This window comes from Oncorhynchus mykiss, chromosome 18 (genome assembly GCF_057628025.1).
Source record: "Oncorhynchus mykiss isolate SJ-2025 chromosome 18, ASM5762802v1, whole genome shotgun sequence".
NCBI classification, from domain to species: Eukaryota; Metazoa; Chordata; class Actinopteri; order Salmoniformes; family Salmonidae; genus Oncorhynchus; species Oncorhynchus mykiss.
The window spans coordinates 41,137,846-41,161,504 of record NC_143039.1 but is presented as its reverse complement, the minus strand read 5'-3'; the positions used below and the strand labels follow the sequence as shown (position 1 = coordinate 41,161,504).

The following is a 23,659-nucleotide window of genomic DNA, read 5'->3' as shown; positions in this document are numbered from 1 at the left end:
ATAAGGCCATGCTGATGAATTTTGTTTTTGTCCTCCCTCATCTTAAAAGGCACTGACCGGCAGTGGTTGACATCCACACAAGCATTATACTCCGATTTCTACCTCAACATAGTGTGAAATACACATATAAACAATAGCCTAAATGTGGGCTAATCTTGCTGGGAGAGACTCGGGATCTTTCCCTCACGCCCTTCCCTCCATGCATTTCCATGGCAGTTCCATTGTTTTGGTCCAGTTCAATTGACCTCTTTACCACATCTATAGTAGACAAAAGTCCGGAAACACTAAAATTGGTATGATATGATATGTAACATGGTGTGGTATGTATTCATTTGTGGATGTCCGTCATCCATTTCGTATATGTTACGAATTACAATTTGTATGATATGTTAACAATTACAATTCATATGATACATTACAAACTGCAATTTGTACAATGTTACGAATTTGCAGAACATATGATACGTTACAAATTCCAATTTGTTGTGGCTAATGTTAGCTAGGTGGCTAATGCTAAAGTTAGCTAGGTGGATAATGTTAGCTAGGCTATGGGTTAAGGTTAGGAGTTAGGTTAAAGGGAAGGGTTGGCTAATGCAACAGTTTAGACTTTACATCCGTCCCCTTGCCCCGACCTGGGCGCGAACCAGGGATGCTCTGCACACGTCAACAGTCACCCTCGAAGCATCGTTACCCATCTTTCCACAAAAGCCGCGGCCCTTGCAGAGCAAGGGGAACCTCTACTTCAAGGTCTCAGAGCGAGTGACGTCACCAATTGAAACACTACCAGCGCGCACCACCTAGCCATTTCGCATCGGCTACACTCACCCATCTTTTGACCTCCTCATTTTCCGCAGCAACCAGTGATCCGGGTCACGGCACCAATGTAACAGTATAGACTTTACGTCCGTCCCCTCGCCCCGACCTGGGCACGAACCAGGTACGCTCTGCACACGTCAACAGTCACCCACGAAGCATCGTTACCCATCGCTTCACAAAAGCCGCAGAGCAAGGGGAATCACTACTTCAAGGTCTCAGAGCGAGTGACGTCACCGATTGAAACGCTACCAGCGCGCACCACCGCTAACTAGCTAGCCATTTCGCATCGGCTACACTAACATGCTAAATAGTTGCAAAGTAGCTAAAATGTAGTAAGTAATAGTAAGTAACAAGTTAGTTGCAAAGTTGCTAATTAGCTAAAATGCTAATGTTGTCCGTGTTGAGTTTCAAACTAGCAACTTTTGGGTTACACATGACCAACCACCTTCCTTAAATGATGGCCTTTATTAACTTTCTGCCTTATGTAACCATAGCAAACATAACACACTAATTTGAGTGGCCCGGATTTTCGTTTACTATGTTACGTTTTGTCCAAGAGACCAGCCTGTCAACGGCTAAAATTCTTCCGTCAAGTTTCGACAGACCAATTGACGTTAGCCTACACGTCGCCCTGAGTGAAACAGGTAATGTAAATCAGGAAGCTACTGGTTGGTCACCGCCATTAAAAATATTTTAACCTGGGATTTAAAAAAGGCAAATATCGTGGTTTTGGTAACAACATTTATCCAGAAATATTTAAGGTACATCTTTTTGTCGTTTTATCAGGGGACATGCGGCTCACTACAATTTGCGCTGGAGTACTCCTGGGAATTGTGATTTTGTTACGCCTCGACCTGTCAGGTGAGAGAACATTCAAAACAACCTTTCAAACAAAGCAAGCAGACGTTAACAATAAGTTATAAATCATGTACTGAGTGTGGCCTTTACATATTCTCAATGTTGCAGAATATGATGTTGTCGATAAACGTAAGCATTGTATTGTACTTTAGTGTTACAAGTTTTTAGTTTTGTATATTTGCGAGCATTTAAAATAATATATATTATACATTAAATAGTTTCACAATCATGTAACGTTAATCTGTAACATCGTTCTGCATATTCTTGATCCACTGCAATTGGAAATAGTTTCCAAATGGGTATGACATTTTGCCCACATTACATTTTAACGTTAGACAGGTAGGACAGACTGAGAAGTGAAAAGCTTAAAACGACGTCTTTATACGGAAGTTCATTTCAATAGAACACACAAGGTTTAATTTAAACTGCACTTAGGCACAATTTGTACTAAAATAGTCCGCCACCTTTCTCCAATTTGTGTCAGATCTATCATGTTGATTGAGTTGACACTGTGAAATGAGCGGCCTAACACATAACATGCAAGCAACATACCTTGCTACAGTTTCAACACCAGATAATGTGATGTGAATAACCAAAGGTTTGTGTTGTCCATTAATGGACGTTACATGTTCGCCTATACAAAACGGCATAGATTTTTCAACTAGCCTGGGATTGGCGATACTCTCTTTGTTCTCAATTCAGGAAATCTTATAAATTAGTGATGGGGGGATTGATACAGTTACATATCGGTATATTATTTTGGATGATACATAGTTTGGTATTGTTTTAACAATATCGCAATATAATCGTTGCGATAGTTGATTGTACCTGCACCAAAACTCCAGTATTTTTCATTCATAGCTTCTTCTATATCTACTTTTTTAAATAGGGAGCCAATTTGTTTTCAGCACTTCTTTCCATGGCTGATCAAAACTAGTCCTCTCATGGCTCTCTCTTGTCCCTCTGCAGCAGGCATATGGTGAGCAATATGTTTGGAACATGAAATCCCAATAAAATCACAGTATCGAATCACAATACATATAGAATCGTGAGAATCGTTTATACATATTGTATCGGCACCTAAATATCATGATAATATTGAATCGTGAAGTCGATGGCATTTCCCAGATGTGTGTGTGTGTGTGTGTGTGTGTGTGTGTGTGTGTGTTTATTGTATTGTATTGCTTTATTTAACCAGGTAGGCCAGTTGAGAACAAGTTCTCATTTACAACGGCAACCTGGCCAAGATAAAGCAAAGCAGTGCGACAAAAACAACAACAGTTACACATAAACAAACATATAGTCAATAACACAATAGAAAAATGTAGAAGATTAGAGAGGCAATAAATAGGCCATAGAGGCAAAATAATTACAATTTATCAGTAACACTGGAGTGATAGATGTGCAGATGATGATGTGCAAGTAGAGATACCGGGGTGCAAAAGAGCAAGAAGATAAATAACAATATGGGGATGAGGTAGTTGGGTGTGCAATTTACAGATTGGGTGTGTACAGGTACAGTGATCGGTAAGCTTCTCTGACAGCTGATGCTTAAAGCTAGTGAGGGAGATATGCGTCTCCAGCTTCAGTGATTTTTGCAATTCGTTCCAGTCATTGGTAGCAGAGAACTGGAAGGAAAGGCGGCCAAAGTAAGTCTTGGCTTTTGGGATGACCAGTGATATATACCTGCTGGAGCGCGTGCTACGGGTGGGTGTTGCTATGGTGACTAGGGAGCTGAAAAGGCGGGGCTTTACCTAGCAAAGACTTATAGATGACCTGTAGCCAGTGGGGTTTGGCGACAAATATGTAACGAGGGCCAGCCAACGAGAGCATACAGGTCGCAGTGGTGGGTAGTACATGGGGCTTTGGTGACAAAACAGATGTCACTGTGATAGACTGCATCCAATTTGCTGAGTAGAGTGTTGGAGGCTATTTTGTAATTGACATTGCCGAAGTCAAGGATCGGTAGAATGGTCAGTTTTACGAGTGTATGTTTGACAGCATGTCAAGGAGGCATTGTTGTGGAATAGGAAGCCGATTGGAGATGGTTAATGTGAGTCTGGAAGGAGAGTTTACAGTCTAACCAGACACCTAGGTATTTGTAGTTGTCCACATATTCTAAGTCAGAGCCATCCATATAAACAAAAGGATGTAGAATAATTTGATATTGAGGGGACCTAAAGATAAAGGGTAAAAGATATAGCAGACAGGCCAGGGTTATACTGAGCTGAAGTTATGTTGTCGCTACAGTTTTTACGCCAGATAATGTGATATAACCAAAGCTTGTTGGTGTCTGTTAGTGGACGTTACAGGTTTGCCCATACAGACTGCCACCATAGAAACAAAGATCTACACACATGTAAGAGGCATATCTAACTTGATACAGAACATGGATTTACTGTTTACTACTATTTACTATCTTGTTCCTGACACACCTCTTATTTACATTCATGTTCTCACAGTCTGAGGTCATTGTGAGCTGAGCCTCCACAGGACATATGGGTGATTCCTCACTTAACTACGAGAAAATAAAGCTGTCATCAAGGCAAAGAGTCGCTACTTTGAAGAATCTCAAATATAAAATTAATATTTGTTAACTTTTGGGGTTTCTACTTGATTTCATATGCGTTATTTCATAGTTTTGATGTCTTCCGTATTATTCTACAATGTAGAAAATAGTCTAAATAAAGAAACCCTGGAATGAGTAGGTGTGTCAACTTTTGACTGGTACTGTATACAGTGCATTTGGAAAGTATACTTTACGAATGCACTGTACACTACATGGCAAAAACTATGTGGACACTGCTTGTCGAACGTCTTAGTCCAAAATCATGGGCATTAATATGGAGTTTGTCCCCCCTTTGTTGCTATAACAGCCTCCACTCTTCTGGGAAGGCTTTCCACTAGATGTTGGAACATTGCTGTGGGAACCTGCTTCCATTCAGCCACTAGAGCATTAGTTAGGTCGAGCACTGATGTTGGGTGATTAGGCCTGGCGTGCAGTCGGCATTCCAATTCATCCCCAAGGTCTTTGATGGGGTTGAGGTCAGGGCTCTGTGCAGGCCAGTCAAGTTCTTCCACACCGATCTCGACAAACCATTTTTGTATGGACCTCGCTTTGTGCCCAGGTGCATTGTCATGCTGAAACAAGAATGGCCTTCCCCAAACTGTTGCCACAAAGTTGAAAGCACAGAATCGTCTTGAATGTCATTGAATGCTGTAGCATTAAGATTTCCCTTCACTGGAACTAAGGGGCCTAGTCCGAACCATGAACAACAGCCCCAGAACATTATTCCTCCTCCACCAAAGTTTACAGTTGGCACTATACATCTGGGCAGGTAGCATTCTCCTGGCACCTGTCAAACCCAGAGTCTTCTGTCAGACTGCCACATGGTGAAACGGCCTTCGTCAGAGCTTTTGTGAGTTTTTTAAATTAGCACCCTTATGTAGACCTAGCCCCACCCACATCCGCTCCACAAATCGAAAGGGTTTGGAGGCAAAGGAAAAACAAGTAAGTGCTACCAAATATAACAAATGCATTTCATAATTATTCAAATAAAGTGTGTACATAAAATGTATTAAAAATTTCTGTAAAACCACAATGAGGACATCGACCTACCAAGCAAGTTTTCATAAATCATTGGGTACAGCGTAATAAAAACATCAGAGTAATCTGAAATAGGGGCATAATTCATGTTCAATTTTACCACATAACATGCATAGGCATTTCATCATTAAGACCTTTAGGAAATAATGTCTGGACCCCATTCGATGCGTGGAACGGATATGGGTGGGGCTAGGTCTACATAAGGGTGCTAATTTAAAAAACTCACAAAAGCTCTGACGAAGGCCGTGAGGACAATATGTTAAGCTTATTAGAGATCAGTGATTCTATCAAGAGCAGTGTGCGGGTTCCTCTTTTCTCATCTTATCTGACTGTTTATGATAAAAACATTTTTTATTACTCTGCCATTTTTTAAAGTCTTGCACCGCTCCGTCCTTGACTTTTCCTAAATAAGTTTATATAACACACTGCCGTTGTTAGAATCTTAATGTCACAAACAGAACTGGAGTTTTAACCAGTTTTAGGAGGGCGTGTCATTTTTTTAAAGGGTTTTTCCCCCGTTGCCTCTCGTTCTCCCAAAAGTAGGGCCTGCTCCGCTCCTTCTTCAGAGAGTTGAGAGTGCAGTGCCCATCTGATAGTGACCCTGATAATTGCCTCTCAACTGAACCTAAACTATACCGAAACTACACTGCACAAAAATATAAATGCAACGTAAAGTGTTGGTCCCATGTTTTATGAGCTGAAATATAAGATCCCAGAAATGTCCATATCCACAAAAAGTGTATTACTCTAAAATGTTGTCCACAAATTTGTTTAGATCCATGTTAGTGAGCATTTCTCCTTTGCCAAGTTAATCCATCCACCTGGCAGGTGTGGCATATCAAGAAGCTGATTAAACAGCATGATCATTATACAGAACAATAAAAGGTTACTCTAAAATGTGCTGTTTTGTCACAGAACACAATGCCACAGATGTCTCAAGTTTAGAGGGAGCGTGCAATTGGAATGCTGACTGCATTCCACACACACACACTGACCAAAAAGTTATTTTCTTGGCATTTACATATGTCCCCATTACCAGTAAAACATAATCAAAACCTATTTCTTTCACTTACTTGCTATGCTCTTTCGTTGTTCAGTCGTTTCATTCTCAACCAGAATTTCATCATATATGTCAAGCTGTAAAGTTTCAGCTCTGTTTCAGCTCTCACACTCTTAAAGGGAGTGCTCCTAATCTCAGTTTGTTACCTGTATAAAAGACACGTGTCCACAGAAGCAATCAATCAAATAGATTCCAAACTCTCCACCATGGCCAAGACCAAAGAGCTCTCCAAGGATGTCAGGGACAAGATTGTAGACCTACACAAGGCTGGAATGGGCTACAAGACCATCGCCAAGCAGCTTGTTGAGAAGGTGACAACAGTTGGCGTAGTTATTCGTCAATGGAAGAAACACAAAATAACTGTCAATCTCCCTCGGCCTGGGGCTCCATGCAAGATCTCACCTTGTGGAGTTGCAATGATCATGAGAACGGTGAGGAATCAGCCCAAAACTACACTGGAGGATCTTGTCAATGATCTCAAGGCAGCTGGGGCCATAGTCACCAAGAAAACAATTGGTAACACACTACGCAGTGAAGGACTAAAATCCTGCAGCGCCCACAAGGTCCGCCTGCTCAAGAAAGCACATATACATGCCTGTCTGAAGTTTGCCAATGAACATCTGAATGATTCAGCGGACAACTGGGTGAAAGTGTTGTGGTCAGATGAGACCAAAATGGAGCTCTTTGACATCAACTCAACTCGCTGTGTTTTGAGGAGGAGGAATGCTGCCTATGACCCCAAGAACACCATCCCCACCGTCAAACATGGAGGTGGAAACATTATGCTTTGGGGGTGTTTTTCTGCTAAGGGGACAGGACAGCTTCACCGCATCAAAGGGACGATGGACGGGGCCATGTACCGTCAAATCTTTTACACCTCCTCCTTCCCTCAGCCAGGGCATTGAAAATGGGTCGTGGATGGGTATTCCAGCATGACAATGACCCAAAACACACGGCCAAGACAACAAAGGAGTGGCTCAAGAAGAAGCACATTAAGGTCCTGGAGTGGCCTAGCCAGTCTCCAGACCTTAATCCCATAGAAAATCTGTGGAGGGAGCTGAAGGTTCGAGTTGCCAAACGTCAGCCTCGAAACCTTAATGACTTGGAGAAGATCTGCAAAGAGGAGTGGGACAAAATCCCTCCTGAGATGTGTGCAAACCTGGTGGTCAACTACAAGAAACATCTGACCTCTGTGATTGCAAGGGTTTTGCCAAGTACTAAGTCATGTTTTGCAGAGGGGTCAAATACTTATTTCCTTCATTAAAATGCAAATACATTTCTAACATTTTTGACATGCATTTTTCTGGATTTGTTTGTTTGTTATTCTGTCTCTCACTGTTCAAATAAACCTAACAATACAATTATAGACGGATCATTTCTTTGTCAGTGGGCAAAAGTACAAAATCAGCAGGGGATCAAATATATTTACGTATGCTCATTTACAGTGCTAGCATATTATACTTTTGAAAATTGATATTTATGAAATTGTTTTTATTTTGTATATAATTTGGTTGAAATGACACTACTCCATGTCGGTATCTATGAAAATGATTTGCTTTCAGTTTAGATTCTTGCCTCTGTTTGAATGTGCCTATTCCAATTGTTGGGAGGGACAAAGGTCTTAGATGCACCAAAGATGGTGGATAAATTTAAGAATGAAGAATGACTGAAGCCGTTTAACGTTGGTCGCGTTCCCCTGCTCCGACATTGCGTGCAGCGTATTTATGCATGCAACGTCTGAGCAGGGAAACGTGATCAATATCTGGCATGCTCATGTGAGAGAGGGAACAGCTTGCTCTGTCCTACTTATTGGTCGCAATCCCCTACTCAGACGTCGTCATTGACTGACAGATTGCTAATAAATATGTGGTTAGCTGATACATAAACTACATATCCAGGTGTTGTAAGATCTGGCATGTGTCAGCAACGTGAGCAGAGGAACGTGCCCATTGTCCCCTGCCTGCTTGCCTTGAGCTAGTGCGATATCTCGCTCTGGGACACCACCTCCACGGGGTGGAGGCAATAAGCAAACCAGAGCGGCCCTACCCTTATCAGGAAAAAATGAGGGAGCCGGAGGTCTCGCTTTCTCTTCAGTCTCTGTATACATTCCACCTCATTTAAGCATATTTCTGACCAGGTCTTCTACAGGCTTTCATACTGAAGTTAAGGTGAAAGCCTGGCATAGGCTACTCTGGGAATGCTTAAATTGGATTCTAACTCTAAAAGTAGCAGAGATCCTACTTTGGAACTTTGATATGCCGTATATTTCAGACAGAAAACCATTTAATAGAAAATACATTTCATTAGGTCTTGGGTTTAGGCTCTGCTCTTCCAGGGCATCTCACTACCAGGGCAAGCCTCTATCATTTAAGATAATAAAATAACTACAGACAGTGTGCTCAATATGCTATATCAATCACCCTGAAATGAAACGGAAGCACAGCCAAAGAGATGGAGGCTGGGGGTGGTGGTGGGCTAGCAAAATCATGTCAAATATATGTCAACAACCCTTCCCCCAAAGGACCCCTTTTTTTAGATGAAATGTCATAAAAATCCCCCCCAAATTCCAGTTTTGTGAGGAATCACCCTTTGGCAACACTTTTTACCATACTGTGTGATGTGAATTCTGTCATTGTTCTGGGCTTGCTTCAAGTCTCTGCAAGTTTAGGTGATGAACATTTCCTGCATGTTCTTGTAGGTGCACTACAATAGTACTTTTCTCACAGAGAACAGCCTATGGAAAGTATTGAGTTAACCATACCAAACTTCCATCTTAACACCATAAGATGTACACCATGTAACCATTAGACTTTACTCAAAATATTTAGGTTTTCAAATAAAGGATGAGTTTCTCAAACAATATGAGAGTACAGTACTTATTCTTTGAACACCCTTGTTAGATCACCTACATAACTGTAACAAGGGCTTTGATAAGACTTCAGTCTGAGTACTGACTTAATTGTGGGTGCTACTTTACAGTCGAGTACACAGTGGCCGGTGTGCTTCGTACCACGCTGTTTGCAGAAGCATCAACACTAGTCACATTTTTTGATTGTTATTCAAGTAGAATTTTTTTATATGTTGATATGCTATTCAAAGACAAAAGAGCTTCCGCCGTGGTAGGTTTACACACAGACCAGTCATCTGACACTGGACTTTATTCAGGCTACTTTCTGTCAATTTGAATGTCACAGAGAACCTAAATTCATATTTTCCTCTTAGAGAAAATGTAACCGAGTGTTCTGGAAGGATGTGTATTTGTGCAATAACCAGTGCAGCCTCGAGTCCAGACATGCAAATAGGTAGCCTATCTAGCCTACTCCCAATGTTCAGTGAAACTGAAATGCTATGTCACTGTTTTATAATCTTTTTCTCTCATGTATTTGTTGTTACCTTCACCTCAGAAATCTTAGCCTGTTCATTGTTTCAAACAACAGTTTTACCCCTCAATACAACGATATAGTAGTAGATTAGCCTTTTCTGTTTGGACTGCGAAATATGATAAATAACCTTTGTTCTGTTCCCTCAGAATGTCTGCACATGAATGTCCACCCTGACAAAGATGCCGCTGTGACTGTGTCGTCCTCACTGTTCCTTCCATTGGAACAGTGTTCCGTGTGCACAGTCCGTGGCGGTGAGAATGACACCCAGACGGCCTGTCACTCATCTCTGGCCCTGGTCCCAGATGAGAACATCACCTTGCTCTTCAACTGTACTGAACTGCCACAGAGGGCCTTTGCCATCCAGATCCACAGGAAAATCGGTGAGTCTAGAGAAACGTTGTTGTATTGGGTTTCCCTTTAGGCTGCCACCTTAATTCGATCAAACCAGTCAAAAAGACGTACCCCACAGACAGCTGCTTCAGAATTTGATATGCATGCTGTGGGTGGTAGTTGTGTCAACAAGGATACTGCATAAAAACTAGAGGTCGACCGATTTAATCGGAATGGCCGATTAATTAGGGCCGATTTTCAAGTTTTCATAACAATCGGAAATCGGTATTTTTGGGCGCCCATTTGCCTGTTTTATTTTTATTTTTTTACACATTTAATCTTTATTTAACTAGGCAAGTCAGTTAAGAACACATTCTTATTTTCAATGACGGCCTAGGAACGGTGGGTTAACTGCCTCGTTCAGGGGCAGAAAGACAGATTTTCACCTTGTCAGCTCGGGGGATCCAATCTTGCAACTTTACAGTTAACTAGTCCAACGCAATAACGACCTGCCTCTCTCTCGTTGCACTCCACAAGGAGACTGCCTGTTACGCAAATGCAGTAAGCCAAGGAAAGTTGCTAGCTAGCATTAAACTTATCTTATAAAAAAAAAATCAATCATAATCACTAGTTAACTACACATGGTTGATATTACTAGATATTATCTAGCGTGTCCTGCGTTGCATATAATCTGACTGAGCATACAAACATACAAGTATCTAAGTATCTGACTGAGCGGTAGCAGGCGTGAAAAACATTCATTCAAACAGCACTTTCGTGCTTTTTGCCAGCAGCACTTCGTTGTGCGTCCAAGCATTGCGCTGTTTATGACTTCAAACCTATAAACTCCCAAGATGAGGCTGGTGTGACCGAAGTGAAATGGCTGGCTAGTTAGCGCTAATAGTGTTTCAAACTTCACTCGCTCTGAGCCTTGGGGTGGTTGTTTCCCTTGCTCTGCATGGGTAACGCTGCTTCGGTGGTGGCTGTTGTCGTTGTGTTGCTGGTTCAAGCCCAGGGAAGGAGCGAGGAGAGGGACAGAAGCTATACTGTTACATTGGCAATACTAAAGTGCCTATAAAAACATCCAATAGTCAAAGGTTAATGAAATACAAATGGTATAGAGGGAAATAGTCCTATAATAACTACAACCTAAAACTTCTTACCTGGGAATATTGAAGACTCATGTTAAAAGGAACCACAAACTTTCATATGTTCTCATGTTCTGAGCAAGGAACTGAAACGTTAGCTTTCTTACATAGCACATATTGCACTTTTACGTTCTTCTCCAACACTTTGTTTTTGCATTATTTAAACCAAATTGAACATGTTTCATTATCTACTTGAGGCTAAATTGATTTTATTGATGTATTATATTAAGTTAAAATAAGTGTTAATTCAGTATTGTTGTAATTGTCATTATTACAAATACATTTTTTTTAATCGGCCAATTAATCGGTATCGGCTTTTTTGGTCCTCCCAATAATCGGTATCGGCGTTGAAAATTCATAATCGGTCGACCTCTAATAAAAACAGCTAAGGCCACCTTTCAAATCTAGCACTACGGGTGAACTGTTTTAAGCAGGTTTTGTTTGTGTTTCTTCTCCTCTTCCCTGTTATGTAATTTTCTTTTAGATTGCACCAAGGACTCTTGCAGCCCTGCCACAGGTGCAGCTCAGCCTTCCCTCTTCCCAGAGTTCATTAGAACCCTTGTCTGGCACCTAAATGTGCCAGAGATGACCGTTTTGAGTTTGGACTTCCCTAGTGACAGGCTGAAGGAGATGACTGAAGCAGAGATCTGTCAAGATGGCTACCAGTACGCTGTAACCAGGACCAGCACTGAAGGAGAGGTCAAAACTCAGACATACTGCAGGAATGGCCTTGTGGCTCACTTAGATATACTGAGCAACGCCACGGTGTCTTTGCAAGTTCAGAACGGCGGGGAGGTGAATTCCTCTATATTCACGGCCACTGCCAAACCAATGAAGAAACGTAAGCTCTTTCAACTCTTCTGTTCATGCCTCACAATAATGTGAACCATAGTTTTGTTTATATAGTGTCTATGTGGAGACCCCTTCATATTAGTGGATTCGGCTATTTAAGCCACACCCGTTGCTGACAGGTGTATATTCAATCTCCTTAGACAAACATTGGTAGTAGAATGGCCTTACTGAAGAGCTCAGTGACTTTCAACGTGGCACCGTCATATTATGCCTCCGTTCCAACCGGTCCACATACTTTTGGTAATGTAGTTTATGTACACTAAATTATATTTTGTTGAAGACAGAACAATGAATTATACTGAATTAAAATATAAACCCAACATGAGACAATTTCAAAGATGTTACAGTTCATATAAGGAAATCAGGCCCTAATCTATGGATTTCACATGACTGGGAATGCAGATATGCACTACAAAGTATGTGGACACCTGCAGTCAGCGTTCCAAGTTCATCCGAAAGGTCTTCGATGTGGTTGAGGTGAGGGCTCTGTGCAGGCCAGTCAAGTTCTTCCACACTGATCTTGACAAACCGTTTCTGTATGGACCTTGCTTTGTGCCCTGGGGCATTGTCATTCTGAAACGGGAAAGGCCTTCCCCAAACTGTTGCCACAAAGTTGGAAGCACAGAATCGTCTAGAATGTCATTGTATGCTGCAGCATTAAGATATCCCTTCACTGGAACTAAAGGACCTAGCCCGAACCATGAAAAACTGCCCCAGACCATGATTCCTCCTCCACCAAAGTTTACAGTTGGCACTATGCATTGGGGTAGGTAGCGTTCTCCTGGCATCCGCCAAACCCTGGTTTCTGTTGGACCGCCAGATTGTGAAGCGTGATTCATCACTCTAAGAGAAGTGAGTGTAGTGAGTGTTGCAACCGGGGACAGACGATTTTTACGTGCTATGCGCTTCAGCACTCGCCGGTCCCGTTCTTGGAGCTTGTGTGATCTACTACTTCTCGGCTGAGCTGTTGTTGCTCCTAGACGTTTCCACTTCACAATAACAGCACAGTTGACGGGGGCAGCTCTAACAGGTCAGAACTTTGACAAACAGACTTGTTTGAAAGGTGGCATCCTATGATGGTGCCTAAATTGAAAGTCACTGAGTTCTTCAGTACAGGCCATTCTACTGCCATTGTTTGTCTTTGGAGATTGTATGGCTGTGTGCTTGATTTTATACACCCGTCAGCAATGGGTGTGGCTGAAATTTTTATTTTCCCCAGCACAAGGTGCACCTGTGTAATGATCATACTGTTTAATCAGCTTCTTGGTATGCCATACCTGTCAGGTGGATGGATTATCTTGACAAAGAAGAAATGCTCACTAACAGGGATGTAAACACATTTGAGAGAAATAAGCTTTTTGTGCATATGGAACATTTCTGGGACCTTTTTATTTCATCTCCTGAAACATGAGACCAGCACTTGTTGCATTTATATTTTTGTTCAGTGTAGTTTGAGTGCTTATGTTTCCAATCTTCCTCAGAGAGCCGAATGATGTCAGTGACCCCAGAGCCAGACACTATCGTCACCATCAGCAGAGACACCAAAGCCAAAGAGTGCAGTGTGTGTGTTGGGGAGGGGCCTACCTGTAACTCCAAAGAACTCGTCCTGAAAGACGCCCACAACATCTCTGTGACGTTCACCTGCCCACAGCCACAAAATCTCTTCAGTGTGCAGATCAACAGGGATATTGGTAAGACGCCTCTGACCCATTTTCCTCGCCTCAACAGGGCACTGACCAAACCTGATACTTTCTAGTATCACTTGAGTGAGCTTTCCTGGCACAAGGGACCCAATAGGAGTCTTAAAAGTGTAAACCCTTGCTCATCGGTTAGCTTCACTAACCATGATTCCATCCACATAGTCATACCCCATAAAAACTAAATCTTTAAAGCTGGGATGGAAACTACAGGAGGCTTCGTTACAATTTTATAAATGCTCACAGATCATTTGTTCATAAGACATGTTGGGATCTTTTTGTCTGTAAAATTAATTATGTGCAAATATTTAAAAAATAATCATCATATCGAATTAAACTTGGAGTCAGGTTATGATATGGTGTGTGGTCCTCCCACTACGACTTGGGAAACCATGCAGGTTATTAGGATACAGATTAAATAAATGATGATGAACTTCACAGCATGATACACAGTGATGAGCTTGATGCTCCTTTCCAATAAATATTGAGGGTCTTATTCTGGGGACATAGTGGTCGATGCTTGACTGCTGTTTGACAGATAAAAATATTCTCTCATCCATAATAGTCTAATCATATAGAGTAGCCTACCCGCACAGACTACCCACATTGTATCTGAGCGGTAGGCTAGAGCACATGTGCCAAGACCAGAGTGGGCACATTTGCTATTTAACAGTTTTTGTGACCAAACCTTTGGCAGAGTTGAAAATGCGATGGAGACACATTGAGCTTTTAGATTTTTATTCCGTACATTAAAATGTAGGTGAAAAAGTACATTTTGTGAGCATATTTTCAGATTTTAGAATATTCGCATGAAAATCTGTCGCCAATTAGATGTTTTTCCTCCTCCAGATTGCACAGAGATCGCCTGCAGCGGGAACATTGTCCAGGCGGAGTCCTCCCTCTTCCCAGACTTCAACAGAACCTTCACCTGGGACCTGAAAGTTCCACCTGGCCTTTCCTTCCAGCTGGACTTCCCATCACCGGGAATGAGACAGATCCCACCCTCTGAGTCCTGTCCTGACGAGCATACCTACACCATCATCACTTACCAGCGCACCGGGCCCGCCACCATCGGCATGTTCTGCCCAGATGGCACCATCACCACGGTCCAGGTGCTGTACAAGGGCCGAGTGTCCCTGCAGGTCCCTGGGGACAGGAAGCTGGAGCCGCTGGACTTCAAGGTCACTGTTGGGCCGGAGATTAAAAGTGAGTGTCTGGCAGCTATTGGAGGAGCCACAGGAAATCAATGCCTGCTGAGGTCATCCCTTTTAGCCTATATATATTCGGTATCCCTCTAATGACAGAATTACTCATGTCATTATACCTTATTTAACCCTCTTCCTTCCAGTGCTGGCTGTGGTAAAAGTCAACCTACCTCGTGGGGTGTCCGATACAAACTTTCTCTCAGCCAACTACCCTAGAGGTTTCTCTGACAATGACCTGATGAGGTGGGACTTCATGGTGCCCGGCATGCATAACTACACAGTTAACTTCCTGAATTACACGGCGCCTCTCTGCCGGAAGAAGAAAGTGATGGTGATTTACGACAAGGAGGGAGAGGTGGGCATCCAGAAGACCCTGGTGGACCCCCAGCCAACACACAGGCAGGGCAGCTTCACCATGACTATGTTTAACTGTGAGACTGACAAGACCAAACAGGGCCTGTCCCTACATTTCAGGCTCTCGGTAATGAGGAGCGGCCATCCAGGTACAAAGACTATTGACGATCATAAATTGTTATATGACATGATTGTGCTGTAAGCAATCACAAATAAGATCCAAAGATGCTTATTTATTCTGTGCATGCAATCTGTTAAACCAACACTAGACTTTTCAAAACTAATACACCACTAATATTTCCATTATAAACTTGTGGCCTAAAATTAGCCTGATCATTCAATCAAATTAATTGAGTGGTGATCAGTGACCTATTTCTCAGGATGATTGTGCATGTTTGTCTTGTATTCCCTGGTCAGTTCTCTGCACTGTAAATCTGTCAGAGGAGGAAGGGCCATTCCTCCACATTGAGAAGATGGGCTCTGACTCCCACTGTGAGATGAGGAAGGACTCTGTGGTCCAGGAGAAGATCACAGTTCCCTCAGGGACCAAAGCAAGTCTTTCTTTCCTGGACTGTCCAAGTGAAGACCTACGTCTGACAGCCACGAAAACCATAGGTACTGTAACAATACATACAGTAGGATTGCATGTATTGCCTCCAAAATAACTACACTTGAACATAGGAACTATAGTACTATGGACAGTATCTATACCATTCTCATTTAAGCTTGTTAGAGTATCTTCGTGACAAAGGTAGAACAGATGGTCTTTGTAGTATTCAAATCTAAGGATGTGCACCAATAATATTCATGTACAGTGCCTTCAGAAATGATTCACATCCCTAGACTTTTTCACATGTTGTTACAGCCTGAATTTAAAATGGATTCAATTGAGATTTTATTTTCACTGGCCTACACACAATAACCCATAATGTCAAAGTGGAATGATTATTATTTTTTTTAAATGTGTGAATTTTTACAAATTAATAAAAAAAGGAATAGTTGAAATGTCATGAGACAATAAGTATTCAACCCATTTGTTATGGCAAGCCTAAATAAATTCAGTAGTAAAGATTTGCTTAACAGGTCACATAATAAGTTCCATGAACTCACTCTGTGTGCAATAATGGTGTTTAACATGATTTTTGAATGATTGCCTCATCTCTGTACCCAACACTTGCAGATAATTGTAAGGTCCCTCAGTCAAGCAGTGAATTTCAAACACAGATTCAACAACAAAGGAGGTTTTCCAATGAAAAGAAGGGCATCTGTTGTTAGATGTAGCTGAATATCCCTTTGAGCATGGTGAAGTTATTCATTTCCAGTGGTGTAAAGTCCTTACTTGAAAGTACAAAAAAATACTTGAAAGTACTAAAGTATTTTTTGGGGGGGGGGGTCTACTTTACTTGACCATTTATATGTTTGACTTTTAATTCACTACATTCCCCCCCCAAAAATGTACTTTTTACTCCATACATTGTCCCTGACACCCAAAATAACATTTTGAATACTTAGCAGGACAGGAAAATTGTGTAATTCACACACTTATCAAGATAACATCCCTGGTCAACGCTACTGCCTCTGATCTGACAAACTCACTAAACACATGCTTCATTTGTAAATTATGTCTGAGTGTTGAAGCGTGCCCCTGGCTTTCCGTAAATGAAAAAGATAATAACATTTTGCTGTCTGGTTTGCTTAATATAAGGAATTTGAAATGACTTACTTTTACTTTTGATACTCATGTATATTTTAGCAATTATGTTTTCTTTTCATACTGAAGTATATTTAAAACCAAATCATTTTAGACTTTTACTAACCTAATTGCCAGCGTGAAAAGAAGGAAGCATAAAATATATTTTTAAATTGCATCATGTTTGCAACAGGGCACAAAAGTAATACTGTACAAAATTTGGCCTGAATAGCCTGTTATGCAAATACAACACATTACCAAGTACCACTCGCTATATTTTCAAACACAGTGATGGCTGTATCATGTTATGGGCATGCTTGTAATCGTTAAGGACAGTTTTTCAGGATAAAAAAGAAATGGAATGGAGCTAAACACTGGCAAAATCCTAGAGGAAAACCTGGTTCAGTCTGCTTTCCACCAGACCCTGGGAGATTAATTCACCTTTCAGCAGGACGATAACCTAAAACACAAAGCCAAATCTACATTGGAGTTGCTTACCAAGAAGAATGTGAATGTCGAGAGTTTTGACTTAAATCTGCTTGAAAATCAATGGCGACCTGAAAAATGGTTCTCTAGCAATGATCAACAATGAATTTGACAGAGCTTGAAATTGTTTAAAGAATAATGGGCAAATGTTGCACAGTCCAGGTGTGGAAAGCTCTTAGAGACCTACCCAGAAAGACTCACAGCTGTAATCGCTGCCGAAGGTGATTCTAACATGTATTGACTCCGGGGGTTGCATATATTAGTGTTTTATTTTTTTTGATTGTTTTGACATGTTAGAATTTTTTTCCCACTTTGACATTGGAGTATTTTGTGTAGATCATTGACAAAAAATGCAGAATCCATTTTATTCCCCTTTTGTAACACGACAAGATGTGGAAAAAGTAGAGGGGTGTGAATACTCTGAAAGCACTGTGTGTAAACCATTATAATCTCTCAAGCCTCTGTGGATCTATTCCAGGATGCCAGAGTTTGGACTCATGCTCTGTGAGCGGGACTCTTCTCACGGTCCCCAAAATTCCGATGTGCCTCCCTACGCTACTACAAAGCTTCACCTGGCACCTCAACATCCCAGTATATGGCACTGTGGATCTACTGTCCCCCACAGGAAACCTCAGGCAGTCCCTGCCAGGACAGGAATGCAATGGGAGTGTCTCCCTTCACATAGCTGAGGGTGATGGGTCCTCCATTGGCTACTTCTGCTCCGAAGGCATCATTCGCAAAGTCCAAGTGCACTCCAACGTCTCTGTCACTGCCACAGCCAAGGACCTTAGCCTGAATCAAGGGCCTTTCCTCAATGTGTCCTTCAGTGATGAAATCTCAGGTATGCTAACTAACCGGATTTGCAGTCTTTTTTTTCACGTTTTTAAAAATCTTTTAAAGTAACTGTCCAGTGAAAATCTCATTTTAACTCATACCCAAATTGACTCATCCTATATCCCCATTTGTGGCCAAAGCATAAATTCACTTCAAAAAACTTGTATCTCAAACAGACCGTTTAAAAAATATTTGCTATTTCTTCATAGAGCATGATGTCATACTTCTGAGGAGGAGGAGCTGGCCAATCAGCAGTCTATTTTTAATGACTGGTATACACTCACACCATTCTGTTGTTGGGGTATGCCTAGAACTGTTACAGTGACCATATTACCGCCATGCGGTCGCGAGTCATGAAGGCAGTCAAATTCCACGTGGCAGTTTAGTCACGGTAATTAGGCTTCTCCAAGCTCATGCTGCTGCCTGCCAAACTTGCTAACTGCCTGGTACTCAGCACTCTATTGTCCATATAATCACTCTGACATCAATGCAAATGTCAGCTAAAATCTAATCAAACACTTAATGAGGATCCCATCAGCTTTCTATAGGCTAGATCTACTATATTTATTTATCAACCTTCCTAACAGTAAGCACATTGTTTATCTTTACAACAGGAGTATAGCCTACCTGGCTGGCATGAAAATTAACCACAGGAAAAGCGTCCTACATTCGCAATTTAAGTGCATAGATTACGTGTATTTTTCCCCCTGCCCCTGGTTTGAGACAGGTGCATGATAATGGTCGGTTCTAAATCAGAACTAATTTCACACACACATTATTTAGTATATGTAAATACAGCATTAAATCAAGAATAGTCAGATGGGTGACAATATTAGCCTATCACTTGTGAATGATGTATTACCACTTATTACCACTTGTGAATGTTTTTTGTTGCTAGTGGTTGTATTAATTTGGGATCTATCGCATCCCACAACTGTCCCAGACTATGTTTGGAATATTTATTTCTCACACAGAATAGAATATGTAAACTTTTGTACTATGAGGAATAGTAGATTGACATAGGCTAGTGCTTTTGCTGTTCATTTAGCCTACTCATCTTGTTGGCTGACAAAAAGTAAATGTAGACCGTTCTTCCAATATCTTTAATATGCACCTTGGAATTGGATAAGGGTGCGCATAGTTGCGTCCCCAATGTCAGTCTTCACTTGTAGCCTGTAAGAAAGACCCGATCACGTGATGGAGAGCCATCTGAGTGAGCGGTGCTTCGTAGCACTCAGGGAGAGGAGAATTATAATATTTAGCCCAAGGGCTCAACGGCCACTGGCCGCAAAAGGCATGGATTTCTTTTAAGGAGCATTACAGCCACACAAAGGGGATGCCGCCGGGAAATCGAGGCATTATCAAGTGCTTGTCAAATTGTGAGTGAGAGACTGATGAAGTGTGTACAGCCTGCGCAACAAACAAAGTAGAGCTCATGCATTTCAAGTGACTTTTTTCAAATCATCATTAGTCGCGTCATGCAGCCTTACAATGTATAAAAAATCTAAACTTATAGAGCAACGTTGGTAGAACTGAAGTTACATGAATAACTCTAAATGAAGCATGTATAGAAGTACCTATTTCTTTTGTTAACTGTTCAACACAGCCACATATGTGCACTCCCTCAAATTGTTGGGAGAAAATATTATTTTGTTTTATTCAGCTTTGTTCAATTGTATTCTTCATACTATAAAATAATATAAAATTATGCTACAAAATTCTAAGCAAATCTTGTCTGCTTAATGAACTAGTGTAGCCCACTGCCATATGGCATAGCCAGATCAGGACCTAACATAAGGACAACTCAGAGTATGTTATGCTGTTCTTCTGAAATAGACCACATTTTCTTCATATCATGTTTCTTTAGACCTGTCTAAAATAAATAATGGATTTATTGTGATGGTGTAGGCTATATTAAATGGATTTATTAGACTTTTTAAAATGTAGATGTTCCAAAGTTCAGCACCAGTGGCTTGTAGGCTGTGTGTGGAAGCCAGGAGATGCTACATGTGTTTTGTTAATTAACGGTCAATTACCGTGAGACTGACCGTTATTTGCTTGACAATCATCGGCTGACAAAATGTTGTCCACCACAGCCCTAGGTACGCCTACACCATTCTAACACAAAGCTTATTTCTGTCCTACTTAGTTTTCCTTTCAAAAAAGTGTAATTATTTCACTCGTATTTTAATGAATTATAGGTCACATTTCATAGAAATCTGGAAACACTGGACAGTTACTTTAATACTCTCTTCACGTACCTTTTTATGATTCATTGTGTAACATCCACAAGAGAGCACTGAAATACAGCAATAGCAAGGGGATTTGTTTTAACAATGGATTCAGTGGAAAATTCCATTCTCCCTCCCTCTCAACCACTGTGTTCAAACTGTATTGAAAATGATTGTTCCTCATCAATGACTTTTTCTCTATCAGAGAGCATCATATATACTGTCCAGCCCAGAATGGGTTCCCCTGCCCTCCTGGCCACCCCAAACTGGCCCAACGGTATGAAGCCGTACTCCACCGTGTCCTGGATCGTCAATCTGCCAGGCCACCTCCAGGCCAACCTGCTGTTCACTAACATCAGCCAGCCCAAGTGTGGCCAGGGGCACACGTGCATCAAGGTGCAGACCCTGGACTCTCCAGAGGAGCTATTGAGTCAAAGGGAGGATGAGGCGGCAGAGGACAAGCTGATGGTCCCTGAGAGCTTCTACCTCAACATGTCCAACTGTTTGCCGGAGGACAGACACTTCAGTGTGCTCAGCAAGGTCACCCTACAGAATACTAGCAGTAAGGACCTGTTTGTAATGTTATTATGGAGTTGTGACTGAATTATGGTTGTGATAAGATATCTGCATAATTCTAGAATTTTTCTCTCAAGACCTTTTCTGGTTATTTCAATAACTCTTTGAGATCTTAAATTTGAGGGAAAATGAAAACAATTTATATTTCAATTTTAATGTATATTTCTTAAATTACATCAATACACGTAGGGCACTTATTAGGGATACATGGTGGTCTCATAATCATCAACACTGTATTTAGGGGTGCTGGCAGTGAAGCTTGATTCAACTCAAAATATATGTTCATCCCTCTACTAAGTATGAAAAAAGCTCAGCGATATGTCAAAAGATGGAAGAGAAAACCGCAACTTTCTACAAAATAAAATTGCGCTCTCATTCAAACCCAAATTCAACTTTTCTTTGCTCTATCAACTTGAAACTGATTGATGTTCTTGAGGGTAGGAAGGTGTATGCCAAAGCAAGTGTTGATACAAAAAATAAAGTATAAATTAACAGCATGCAATTCAGTTGTGAACCTTAACTCGCGTATTACTGTCTCTAGTATGATTTGAGAAAATCTAAGCAATCCGTCAAAAGATGAGAAAATGGAACCTTTGTAAAACATTATTTACATCCTAAATGAAACCCTTCACTTCTCTTTGCTCAATCAACTTGAAACTTGCCATAGTCTTTTGAATTGTTACATGGGAGTAGATTTGTTACAAGGGAGGATGTACAGTATAATGCTTCCATGCAACTGTCTTTCAGCCTTCTCATAAACCAGCACCCCATTTCATTGCTACAGTACATGCTGCTATATTTGTCTAATTCTTATCATATCTAATCATGATTATCTTCTTGTGTGTGTCTCTATAGTGCTGCTCCAGAGCTCCATTCTGTGGGCTGTGGGAGCAGTGCTGCTCCTTATGCTCCTTGTGCTGACAGTCGTCTGCTTGGTGATAAGGTGAGAACACCTGCCTCACCAAAACAATCTGTATAGCTTTGATGTTAAGGTCAATCCATGACTTGGCTGTTTCCCCCACTGTAGTTTGTCTGACTCAACCATTTGTATTCCTCTTTCGTGCTTTACAGGAAGAAGAAAAGAACGATGGTCAATGAGGCTTCCATCTTCGTAAGGAAAGGGAATATCTTCATCCCAGGCGACGGCATGTTCCCCAAAACCCGGTCGGACAATGAGTCTCATGTCTACGCCTCCATCGAAGACACCATGGTGTATGGCCACCTGCTCCGCGAGCCCAGCTATGTGGGCACCATCCAGGCCCACTTCCAAGGACAGCCGGTTGACACCTACCGGACATTCATGCCGCTCCAGGACGGAGTGCCAGAGATCACAGAGACTGCTGCATACCACGAGCCTGAACTGGTGCCTGAGAAAGACATGCACAGACCTTTCCTGGACCCGTCAGAATCCTTCATGCCATCAAGACCTCGCACGCCCATAAACCGTCACAACAGCATGGGCTTCATGGACCGCAGGATGGTGGACAATGAGCTGTGCACGTTCAAGAGCACTGGGGATATAAATACGATTCGACTGTCGGGTGCAGACCAAATCCTAGAACCGGAGATCTTCATCGGCTCGGATGGGGAGGAATCCATTTAGCATACTGTGAGATGGACTACTGTTAATTATTTCACATTGTTGCAAGTTCACTGCAGTGTAGAAATGGAGCGGAAATGTGCCTTTGCATAACAATCAGGGCGTCTGTATTAGTGGTGTGTTGTCTACTGCATAAGACCATCAGACAACACTGGTACTACATTTCATTCGAGCCTCTGAGTCTACGCTTCCTTACAGCACATGGTGCTGCTCTTCTGATTTTACAATACTGGTGGACTTGGTTTTTGTGTATATTTCTTGATTGTATTTTATCTTTGTTTTATATGCTAGTATGTACTTAATAGAATGAATGTTGCCCTGGGCCACTGGTGTGCCATGGATTTAGGAGCAGGGTTGCATCTAATGAGTAACCTTGAGTTACTTTTAGCTTTTTTGCATTGTTGATGCTGTTTGCCAAAGGTTTTTCTCTGTAAATGTATTTTTAGACATTACCAAACTTTTTCTCTGCCAAATATTTTCATTAATTAATTAGACATTTTGAGTGGTCTGTGAAAGTGTACAGTGTGATATTGTGAGTAATACAGTTTTTTTTAGGATAGACAAGGTAATCAATCCAAAACACTAAAACTTACAAAGAAAAGACAAAAGGCTTCCTTGTTGTTATGGGGAAAAGTGACATTATTAATCCTTTGGCTAAAACCTGTGACCTTTTTAAATCCCATTTTGTAGCTTGTTATAACCTTGAACCACGGAAGACCGATTGTTTGGAAGGTTGGAGTGGTTACCATTGAGTATTTGTTGAGGGACTTTTACAGGAAACAACCAAACCTTTAGCCAGAAGCCAAGGGTCATCAGATTGTGGCAATAAACTTTGGTTTAAAATCTTGTCCTCAGTACGAAAATATTATAATCACTTTTTTTTTAAATATACACTGCTCAAAAAAAATAAAGGGAACACTTAAACAACACAA

General features: G+C 41.4%; 1 protein-coding gene across 1 annotated transcript; it reads left to right on the top strand.

Moving 5' to 3' along the window:
• The first annotated feature begins 1,398 nt into the window (after positions 1-1,398).
• On the top strand, positions 1,399-23,659 carry cdcp1b (CUB domain containing protein 1b). Its single transcript, XM_021571674.3, has 12 exons — positions 1,399-1,460; positions 1,603-1,677; positions 9,871-10,104; positions 11,687-12,043; positions 13,536-13,745; positions 14,601-14,957; positions 15,100-15,459; positions 15,728-15,925; positions 17,965-18,327; positions 20,757-21,113; positions 21,983-22,070; positions 22,199-23,659. The coding sequence occupies exons 2-12, from the start codon at positions 1,608-1,610 to the stop codon at positions 22,728-22,730; spliced, it is 3,126 nt and encodes a 1,041-aa protein (XP_021427349.3). The 5' UTR covers positions 1,399-1,460; positions 1,603-1,607; the 3' UTR covers positions 22,731-23,659.